The sequence below is a fragment of the Macaca thibetana genome, chromosome X (genome assembly GCF_024542745.1).
Source record: "Macaca thibetana thibetana isolate TM-01 chromosome X, ASM2454274v1, whole genome shotgun sequence".
NCBI classification, from domain to species: Eukaryota; Metazoa; Chordata; class Mammalia; order Primates; family Cercopithecidae; genus Macaca; species Macaca thibetana.
In genome coordinates this window covers 8,457,719-8,468,762 of record NC_065598.1, presented here as the reverse complement: position 1 = coordinate 8,468,762, position 11,044 = coordinate 8,457,719, and the positions used below count along the sequence as shown (strand labels likewise).

At 39.8% G+C, this 11,044-nt stretch overlaps 1 protein-coding gene across 3 annotated transcripts; it reads left to right on the top strand.

The window, feature by feature from the left end:
• Positions 1 to 339: 339 nt before the first annotated feature.
• On the top strand, positions 340 to 9,402 carry FAM9B (family with sequence similarity 9 member B). Of its 3 annotated transcripts, XM_050776575.1 has the most exons (9): positions 340 to 599; positions 1,357 to 1,473; positions 1,970 to 2,090; positions 2,270 to 2,301; positions 4,079 to 4,178; positions 5,022 to 5,133; positions 6,511 to 6,609; positions 8,890 to 8,990; positions 9,100 to 9,402. In XM_050776575.1, exons 2-8 carry the CDS (start codon positions 1,446 to 1,448, stop codon positions 8,956 to 8,958), a joined length of 561 nt encoding a protein of 186 aa, XP_050632532.1. In that variant the 5' UTR covers positions 340 to 599; positions 1,357 to 1,445; the 3' UTR covers positions 8,959 to 8,990; positions 9,100 to 9,402. The 3 variants fall into 3 exon arrangements, with proteins under 3 accessions (XP_050632532.1, XP_050632531.1, XP_050632530.1); XM_050776573.1 differs by lacking the exon at positions 340 to 599 and having other exon boundaries at positions 1,340 to 1,473; XM_050776574.1 differs by lacking the exons at positions 340 to 599; positions 6,511 to 6,609; positions 8,890 to 8,990; positions 9,100 to 9,402 and having other exon boundaries at positions 1,311 to 1,473; positions 5,022 to 5,366.
• The last annotated feature ends 1,642 nt before the right edge of the window (positions 9,403 to 11,044 follow it).

Here is an 11,044-nt window from a genome sequence, read left to right as displayed (position 1 = left end):
CTGGGCATGTTGGAACACACAGGGCATGGGAGGGAGCCTGGGCCCAACCCATAGGATGATGGCCATTCTAGCCAAAGGGGCAGGGGTGGCTGGAAAGAGCCCCAGGGCGAGGTTCTAGGCCCTGTCCACTTGGCCTCCATACCAAGTCCTGTGTCCCTCCCCAGGAGCAGAAGCTGAAAGAATGTGGGAACAGAGGCCCCAAAGGGCCAACCCCACCTCAGTCCACAGCAACCACTTGCTGTCACTTAGGGGAAGGGGGAGGGCGTGCCAGCAGGGGGCGTGGCCCCACACGGCCTGTCACACGCATGTGCACTGAGTCGACCAATCTGCGAGGAGCGTAGGAAGTGCTGTCGGCAGCTCTCACGAGAACTGAGTACTTGTTTTCTTTTTTGTTTTTTGTTTTTTGTTTTTTGAGACAGTCTGGCTCTTGCCGCCCAGGCTGCAGTGCAGCCGCGCGATCTGGGCTCACTGCAACTTCCGCCTCCCGGGGTCAAGCAATCATCCTGCCTCAGCCTCCTGAGAGGACCCGTTTTCTAAGAGATCCTAGTGGTGCTGTTGTCTGCAGGTTCTTTGAGGGCGCCACATCAGGGGTCCCTCAGGTGAAGCGCTCGCGGTGGGGAGGCGGAAACGCAGGCACGAGGCCCTCTGGGAACCAGGGTGTGAAGCGCTGGGCCGCCCGCTGACCTGTGAGGAAATGCCCCTGGCGTGGTCGCCTGGGGCCTGGGTCAGGGCGAGGCCCTGAGGGTGGGCTGGGATGGGCCAGGGCAGGGAGGGAGCTGGAGCCGCCTGGGTGATCCCTAGGGCCCAGGAGGGCTTGTGCATGTGTTGGGGGGAGGTGCGGAAGGTGGGGGGAAGTGGGGGTGGGGCGAGGGTGTTGTTGGGGACAGTCTGAGTGGGGCCCTCCTGCCCGGCCTCCCGTCAGGACAGGACACTTGGGGTCATCAGGGGTCCCCTGTGCATCCAGGCGGGTGAGTGACAGTGCAGCCCCTGACATTCCTCTGGAGGTGGCTGGGGAGATCCTGTGTCACCCGGTGGCCCTCCCAGCCACACGGGGTCGCTGGGGGACCCAGAGGTAGGGCTGAGTTCTGTCCCAAAGGTGCGGCGAGGATCCCGCAGACGCCGTGGAGTTCAGGTGTGAGGGGCAGCTGTGAGCTCTGCAGCCAGCCCCCGGGACGGGCTGGACGGGCTGGACGGGCCAGGACAGGAGGGGACACTGGCATCTTTTCGGTCCCCTCCTGCTCCCACAGGAGACCCAGGGCGTGCCAGCCCCACCCTTCTTGAACCTGTGATCCCAGTGGCTTTCCTTTCCGATGCCAGGGTTCCTTTGCTTCCTTAGTGTGCCTTTGCCCTCATCAGGTTCAGAGATCACCTGTAGCTTCCCAGGACAGCCAGCCACGGATCCTGTGGGCAGGAGCGCTGCCAAGGCCCAGTTGGAGGCTCAATTTATGGCGGCCCAGGGGAAGGAGCGTGCAGGTAAATACAGCCCAAGGTGACCCGGAAGAAAGTGCACGCCCAAGAGGACGGTCTGTCTGCTTTCTGCGCTGGGGGCACAGGGGTAGCCCAAGGACCCGGGCCCCTTCGTGGCTTTGGAGTCCATCGTGCACGTGCTAAGATGTCCCAGGTTTTCAAAGCAGGCTCAAGGGCCTTAGGCTTCCCGTGAAAGGCTCCCCTCATAGCGGGGTTACAGATGCTCCCAGAGCAGCTCTTCTCCATGAGTGCAGTCATGACATCCAAGGGGTCTGACGTGTAGTACGTTGTTTACTGGGACTTGAACCCGAAGGGCTTCCAAAAGTGCCCTGATAAAATGGTCAGAAGCCGGTGATTCCATGTACAGCTCTGCTTTAAAGCCTTAATTGGCAGATAGCCAAAAAAAAAAAAAAAAATTCTACAACTAGTACATTTCTCCACAAAAAAAGTCCACAACAGTGTCTTCCTCTAAAAAACGTTTGTCTTTTAAATTTTAATGCAGGAAAGGATCCAGTCAGTGATGAATGTGAGGAAAGAAACCCTTTTACAGAAACAAGGGAGGAAGATGTAACTGATGAGCATGGGGAAAGAGAACCTTTTGCTGAAAAAGACGAGCACACGGGGTAAAGTGTTTAAGTCACTTTTGCCTGTCGGATAGGGTCTTTTAGGAAAAGTCACCTTTGGACCATGTCATCACTGTTCTATTCTGTGCAGAACATTTCACATAAGACATTTCTTTTCCCAACAAACATGGCATTTTGTGTAGTATTATGCTAAAATTTTGATGTAACTTTTTTTACAGGGCTAATACCAAGAAGCCAGAAGATACTGCAGGTATATTTTAGGAGTTACCTGTCGTTTATGAAAATTGTTTTCAATCATGCAACTGTTGCAGTAAGTTATATGAATCAGTGGATGACAAGACTGTCTTAAATGGCTTATCATATGTAGCATTTAACATACGTATTTAATGTAATCTGTTTGATAAATTTTTCTTACCTCTTTGATTGTTGATGTGGAATGTGAGAATGCTTCTAATAATGGTGAAGCGAGATGGATGGCTTTTCTTTCATACACGTGGAAATTTAATTGTTTGGAGAATATTAGAGGACATTGGAGGAGAAACAGCTCTATTCGTTCCTTTTAGTGTACGCAGATTAAGTCATATATCAGGTTTTTTTTAAGCTTTCACTTTAAGTTTGGGGGTACATGTGCAGGTGTGTTATATAGATAAATTGCATGTCACAGGGTTTTGGTATACAGATTATTTTGTCACCCAGGTTATAAGCATAGTACCTGATGGGTGGTTTTTGATCCTCACCCTCCTCCTACCCTCCACTCTCAAGTAGGCCCAGTTGTCTGTTGGTCCCTTCTTCCTGTCCGTATGTACTCAGAGTTTTTAATATGAGTTTTTCATGTTCTTAATTTAGCTATTCTATTGTCACAGCTTTCTGATTTTGTTTTATTTGAAGTACAAGAGAAAATTGAATTCTCTAAAATCATTTTCTATTATTATTCGAGTAATAAACTGTGTAGTACAAAAGTAAGGACAACTTTTCTATCTAGTGAGAAACATGTAATTGGATCCAAAAACTCATAAACTTTATATTGCTGTGTGAAATATTAGTTGCACTGTTATAGGGACCATATTTTCAAAAAAGTTTGAGAAAATTTCTGTAAAGATGATGGAGACAATACTCTTACTTTTGAAAAGCTCAATTCAGTTTTCAGCTCTTCGATAGCGATGATTCATACAAGCAGTATATTTGGAAAGCTTTGCTCTGCTTGGTGACAAAAAGTGCCGGTTTTGTGAGCTGCCTAATACATTGGGCGTTATAGATGGAGACTGTATGTAAAAAATATTTGCATTATGGTACAAATCTTTTATGATTGCTGAAAACTGTTTTTAGCAATTGATGGTAGGTCTCTGATGTGAAATCATGTTTAGGAAAGCATTCCTTGCAGTATTACAGTTTTCTGAAACACAGCACTATGGGCACAAATGTCATATAAAAAGCTGCAAGAAAATATTTTAAAAGTGTTTTTGAGTGTACTTCTTTACCTAAACCTAAATTTTCATACTCATGGCCATGGCTTCTTTTATTAAAATACAGTTAATAGCATCAATCACTAGATTGCTTAAAAATGCTTTTCTTACTGTGTATTAACTTATTTCTACCCGTTGGATGGTTTTATTATATGATACTTTTTTGTGTGCTTTACATAATGAGTTGTGCAGTATTTCATGGAAACATCTCCTTTGAATTGTAGGACATTTTGTAAATGTAGAAATTAAAGTCTGTGCTTATAACCCTTTCTGCACATTTAAAAAATAGAAACTTTTAATTATTTGCTTTTTTTCATCATCCGTCAATTAAGTGATTTTCAGTTATACAAATTGGAATTGAAATACGAATATTAATACCTGAAATGTTTTACAGAAAATAAGTGAGTAAATCTTGCTTTTTGAAATGATTTTTGAATTTTATATTTTAAATATCCTTCTTGTATTGCTGAACCATAATGTCCCATATTGATGTCAGTATATGCAAATAAACTACTTTTCAACATTAACTTTTAATCCATTTTCATTTACTAACTGACATTAAAGAGGATCTTACTGCAAAAAGAAAAAGGATGAAAATGGATAAAGCTTGCAGCAAAACAAAGAACAAAAGTAAAAATGCTTTGAGAAAAAAACAACTTAAAAGGTATGACTGTTGGCTTTCTCGCGTAATGATATTTATATCATTTCTTTGTATTCGTTGGTGCAAATAATTTCAAAAACTACCCTGTACATATTGGCGTCTCTAGTGAACAACATATTTTACTTGATTGTTCTCTAAGCAGGTAAGTTTCTTTAGTTTTATAACCTCAGTTTAACAGAATCAAGAGATATTACCTAGAAGTCAATGAAGATGACCTCTTTTTGCCTTCCAGATAAAAATAGTCTTCCTGTAAAATTAATGTTTATCCATTTCTAGAAATATGGTAGCTGCATATAAGATAAATGTTCTCAATGTTTAGTCTGTAGATCCTTAACGATACTCAATTATGTAGAAAGGGATAACCTTATGTTGTAAATAAGTTATCTATTTTAGTTAAATTGTTTTCACTATTTCTTTTACAAAACCATTGGTGTGCCAAAGTGGAGAAATAGTTAAGTGAAGCATTTCTTCTGGGAAATCTTATGGGATGAATGGCTATGATATTCTTGAACCTACTTATGAGAACCCATATGTCATTCAGTAAAAGGAAATGAAAAGTAAACTGCTCTTAGAGAAAATGAATGTTTCTGGGAAACTTATAGTGCAGTAAACCCTCCTTTGTCTTCAGCAGGTAAAGAATATAAGATAGCTGCTCTAGTAGTCAGGAAGGAAGGAATCCTTTCAGAATGAGAGCAACTCATTTCACCTTTTTCCAAAAAGATTTCAGCTACTATTACTCCCTTGCTACTTTATAGGATAAATTATGTCAAGTCAGTTTGGGTTTGAATAGGATTAATTTTTCATCTCTCTATGAAGTTTGACCGTGTTACTTATTATGTGTTACAGGCAGAAACGTGATTATATACATTCTCTGAAGTTGCTGAATGTCCTTGAAGAATACATCACAGATGAGCAGAAAGAAGAAGAAGAAGAAGAGGGAGAAGAAGAAGAACTAATTGTTGGTATCAGGCTTAGCTTTATGTTTAACCTGTTGTATCAATGTCTCAGGGAGTAATTGTTCATGCAGAAATTCAGCAAAGAAGGAAGAGTGCATGAGCCCAGAGAGGGGGCCCGTTAGTGGACTCATGTACCAGGGGAATATAATTGCCATGCAGCATTAGGGGTCCAACTGAAGTCAGCATCATAACGATGAAGAAATTGAAGTGAGCCCAGTTGGAGTATTTGTGTAAGAGCAGCTGTAGGGTTGGAATTTCCTGGGTTGGGGTCTAGCCGAGCAGATTGACAGAGGGAGAGTTGGGCAGGGAATAGATGCAGGGATGAGGATAGATGACTGGCTGTGGAATTTCAGCTGGGACTGAGTTACCCGAGCACATGGGGTGGGCAATGGGCAGTAAACAGTGCTCCATTCAGTGGGTGTCAGGTCTCGACAGACTCCTGAGCTATAGTACTGAAGTGAGTGACCTACAATGGCAGGGAGGTAGTGGCTGTATGTTGGGAAGATGGAGAAACAGCTGACTACAGTGGTTCAAGGGCTGGGACTATGCAGCCACACTGCTTGGGATCCAACTCCAGCTTGACCGTTGCTAGCTCAGAAACCACGGAAAAATTATTTATCTCTGTGCTAGCTCGGAAACCGTGGAAAAATTATTTATCTCAGCTTGACCATTGCTAGCTCAGAAACCACGGGCAAATTATCTACGAAAGGAGACATGGTAAGAGTACCTACGTCAGAGTTGTTGGAGGATCAAAAGGTTTCTATGTAACGGGTTTATTTAAGTTTTTCAGGATGTGATCTGACCCATGGTTGCTCCTTATCATTGCTATTATTAATATTACATAGGTGTTGCAGTCATTGGGAATGACAAAATCTAGGGGATGACTGTGCGAGTGAGTGCCACGTAGAGGAGAGGAGAACACTGTTGTTGGAGATTAAGTCAAGGTGCAGAAAGGCCATCATTATTGGGTGGTTCATCTATGTGCCTATTGAAATGACCAAGATTTAATACATGCTTAAAATCCTAGAAAGAATGTGTCTTAGTTAATTTCTGTATAGATCTTACCTATCTGTGGTCAACAAATTGTAGGAAGGTTCATCAAATATTCTTCATTGGAAATCAAGAAATTAGGACATACGTGTTGAATATGTGAAAGTAAGAAAATTATTTACTTAATGACTGATGAAAAAGGTTAATACATCATTTTTAGCATGTGATTGGCGAACATGATTGTTTAAAATTGGTCCTAAATGTTGTCTAAAAGAAAGTGTTCAGAAGTATTGATTTAAAGAGTATTCCTTTAAAGCTAATGGAGAATTGTGTTTTGTAAGTATTAAAATTTACCCAATTTTTATCACTATTTTGTTGTGGGATTCTAGAAAATATTTCAAGAACAACAGAAGAGGTGGCAGCAATATAGAAGTGTTAGGAGAGAGAGGCTGAAAGAGATGAAGCTGCTACGTGACCAATTCTTAAAGGTCTGTTCTATTTGGTAACATAATACATTATAAAATACACCACATGCATAATAGAAGAAAGTCTGCTTGTTTCTGAATGTATGGAAAGACATTTTGGTTATACATTTTGAATTACTTACCATTTTCACTTTGAATGTATTGTTCCAGATATAATAGTATTGGTAAATGTATTTTTAGGATTCATGAATAGTTTGTAGGAGTTATTTAGAACAGGAAAAGGTAAAGTGGAAATTTTACCTAGAAATATACATCTTATGTATAAAATTGACACTTTATTAACACATTAACTTATTTATGCCAGAGGTTGCAAATTGTTTTTGTGTATGAAAAATCAGACCTTGGCAATGACCTTGAGCAGTAGGATATACATGATTCCCACAAGGTTAGCGTTCCTATATGGAACACTAGGCATAAATGGGTTTTAATGAAGATACTATTTTCAGTTTTCAGAACATTAATGACAGATCTATGGTGGAAGGCAGGAAGTCCATAAATCCTTTCTGGATATCTTTTTTACTTGTGTTGTTTCAAGAGTTTTAGTTAAATAGGAAGTAGGCAAGTGTAACTACTGAGTGTCTCTTTTATTTCCTGCTGTAATACAGGAGCGTTTTAATGGCATATTCACTCACAAAATTATTAGTAATTGTTTTACATGACAATTTGTAATCATAAGAGATGGTTCAGATGTATAACAGAATGGGAAAGCCAGCAGATTATTAACACGTTGTGAATTGTGAATTATCTGCTGTCGTATAGCACGTTAGCAAATTATCATCAGACAATAACCTCTTCTTCATGTAGATGTAAATAATTTAGGAAGCAATGGAATTCTTTTTTGGGAGGCCAGGTATTCTTTTTAATAATCTTGTGAAAAGACATGTTCATATGTCACTCCTCTACACTAACTGAGATGTGTTAAATAAACTGAGAAAAGAGTTTGAAAATAAAATTTTCAAGCAACTTGAGGATGATCTATACACAGTTATTTAAATAGAAGTTACAAGTAGAGAACATGTTGCTATAATGCTCCCCAGATACCATTTATTAATTGGTAGGAACATGAAACTAGAAGTTTTCCTGTCAGTATTAATGTTCCATGTTACCACTTACGGTAGGAACTTTGCTATCGTCTTGGACTCTTTTGAGTCCATTATCCTTCCCATGCAGTTATCATGAGACAAGTTTTACCTCTGCAATGGTCCTTTGATTTCTTTCTTTAAATTCCCACTGCGGCTGCCCTAGTTCAAGACCTCATTCTTCCTTGCTTGTACTATTAAACTCTTTTCTGAGTTCTCTCTTCTCTTCTGAGCCATCCTTCACTGATCGGCAATATTACTTTCCTACAACCCTCCCCTTCCTAAAATGCTTCCTAACCCTTCGCTCTTCCCAGCCTGTCAGTGGTGCCCCGTCTCAGTTCTTAGATGTTCAGAGACTCCCCTTTACATGACCCCCTCTTAGGCTCGTTTTGCCGCTGTCTGTCTTTCCTCCCACTTCTCCAGGCTGACCGCCTTCCCTGAAGGAACTCACTGTTACTGCCATGCTTTGCTCATGCTCTTCCCTCACAATGCTTTTAAAATCTTTTTTTTTGACTGATTGAAACCTTTTGCCAACTAAATCAACATCAGTCTCCATTTTTGGCTACATGTCTGAGTGAGTTGCCCTTCCATAGCAGTTACACGAGTTTTGTATTCCTTTTTTTAAAATTTGTGCATTTGCTCATGTCACAGGAATATGGAAGATTGTGTATTCATTTTTTATGTCTTCCTCAATATTAACATACAACATTTTAGGGAGTAGGAACTGTTGAACTATTTGTTGAGTAAAGAGTATATATTTCAAACATAGTTACATTTTCTCTAACTTGATGAGGTCATATCACCGACCATTTTATCCCTTCAGTGGAAACCATGTTATGTAGACTCTTGCTGATAATATATGGGTCACTACCTGCTGAAAAAATATAATATTTCATGATATAAGTCTGCCCGTCTTTTTCTGTCTTTGCTCCATCTTGACCTTAAGTTTTCTTCAACCCATTGTATTTAAGCAAAGTACATGACTGTTGGACCTGCTAAAAAAATATGTCACTGAAATCTGGCATTAAAAAATTTAAGTGGGTATTTGGAGCTCCATGTATTGATTATAGTTTGTTCTATTTGAAATGAATAGCCAGCATCCTTTGAATATTAAAAGCTGTTTCCTTTTGACATTTAATTAACTCTGTTTAAAATGCGAGATGTAAAGTGGTGGTTTGTCAGTGAACTAGACTTTTTCTTTTAGACTCTTGAGGACTTTGAAGACCTTTGTGACAGAGTTTTTTCTGATGAAGACAGTGAACTTGACAACTAGACATGTTTTTAAATAAAATTGTGTCGGAGACTGTAAGTAGTGCATATTTAATATTAAAAACTCAGGATTGATGTAAGCACTGGAATATTTTATTTGCAAAAATGTGTATCACAGTTACTTAAATTTTTTTTTTTGAAACAGCTTTTGGAAGAGTTGGCACTTACTCAGTTGTCTCTTCAACCTCTGTTATTCTGATGACTAAAGAAAGAACTTGAACCTATGTTATATGATACAAGCACAACTTGAGCTACAGTAAACTACATGACAGTGTTTTGATAATTGTTATATAAATCAGTATAGCTCCTCTGTCATTTGTCTGTTACATGCCAGACCTCGTTTCTATGATCTGTTGAATGAACCCTAGACACTTCTGTGAGAAAGCAGCAATTGCACAGTTATGTACACGGTCAATTAAATTTTAACATTAAAGATGATTTAGATTTCAGTTCGCCTCTGTGGATCTGTATCAGTTCCAAAAGTGTAGAAAGCACGGGCATAGAAAAGTACATTTTTCTCTAATAAAAGAAGACAAAGCCTGCCAGGTGCGGTGGCTCATGCCTGTAATCCCAGCACTTTGGGAGGCCAAGGCAGGTGGATCACTTGAGGTCAGGAATTTGAGACCAACTTGAACAACATGGTGAAGCCCCATCTCTACTAAAAATACAAAAATTACCTGGGCGTGGTGGCACGCACCTGTAGTTCCAGCTACTCAGGAGACTGAGGGAGGAGGATCGCTTGAACCCGGGAGTCGGAGGTTGCAGTGAGCCAAGATTGTGCCACTGTACTTCAACCTGGGTGACAGAGCAAGACTCTGTCTCAGAAACCAAGAAGAAGACAAAAGCTGTCTTAACTGTGCATTCTTTTGTATTTACTCATTAGGATAAAGAGGCAATTCCAATGAAAGCAGGACTTCAAAAAGTAGATATACTCTATGGCCGTATCAAAATTATTAAGAGCACCTTACTGTCTGTGTTCTTGAAAAAAAATTATACTACTGTAAATGATTAAGGCAACTGAGCAAGATATATTAATGTCAGTGCTGAGCCACTGGTTTGTGGGTTTGTCATTTCCACAGATATCAAAGTGCCATTTAGTTTGTTTTGGTCCACCATTCAATGATACCTCCCCTCAGCACTGAATGAAAGTATTTTATTAACATTTATGTATGCTTACAATTATTTCACATCTGTGGCAAGGTGAATTATGTAGAGTGCTTTGTTTATTCAGTTTAATATTCATGGATTATGTGGAAGTTTAAGTATATGTACATCTAAAAACTTGAATGATGAATTCGCCTACCTTTCCTTTTTTTAATGTGCAGTTTTCACATGCAACAACATATAACAACATGTAAAAACGATTTTTACATGCATGTAAAAACGTTTTGCATGTAACAACATGTTAAAAAGATGTACATGTTTTTACATGTAAGATTCCTTTTTACATGTAAATTTTACGTGTTTTTACATGTAAAAATTTTACATGTAACAACATGTAAGAAAAGAAATGTTCATTTGGAAACACTTTATTTAGTAAATATGAAATTCAGAATATATATGGAGTAAGCGAAGTAAATGTATTCTTTTGCCAGGTTTCTGAAATTCCATTCATGAATCCTTCAAAACACAACACTCCACTGGGAGGAGAGGAGCGACTTCCTCTCATTTTTCCTTGTGTTTTTTATGTTAATTGGCCCCTATATACCACTCATCTTTTCTAGGTTTTCCAAGTTTAAGAAAAAAAAAAAACAATTTCATTCAGATTGTGTTTTTCTGCCTGCAGTCACTTATACAGCTATAAGTGAGTCCCTATGGGGAGCATTTCATTCCTAAAGTTTGCATTTTCATAAAGGATTTTCCTTTTCCCAAAGCGTGTGTTGGTAGTACTAAGTACTATTAAGTACTACTTCAAGTTTCTAAGAAGATCCTTATTTGAGATTTCTTTCAGTAGTCACAGAGGCAAAGTAAGCACTGCAGAGGTCCATGTGCGAGTTCTGTTGTACATACTGGGCTATCTGACTACTATTTACTCTATAGTGGAAGGACAAGAAAGAGGCCACAAGGTACTTAATGATGGAACAGTTGAT

Coding starts and splice junctions, on each gene's coding strand:
- FAM9B (XM_050776574.1), top strand. CDS start 1,311: ATGCCAGGGTTCCTTTGCTTCCTTAGTGTGCCTTTGCCCTCATCAGGT. Junction 2,091..2,269: donor GAAAAAGACGAGCACACGGG/GTAAAGTGTTTA, acceptor CTTTTTTTACAG/GGCTAATACCAAGAAGCCAG. Junction 4,179..5,021: donor AGAAAAAAACAACTTAAAAG/GTATGACTGTTG, acceptor TATGTGTTACAG/GCAGAAACGTGATTATATAC.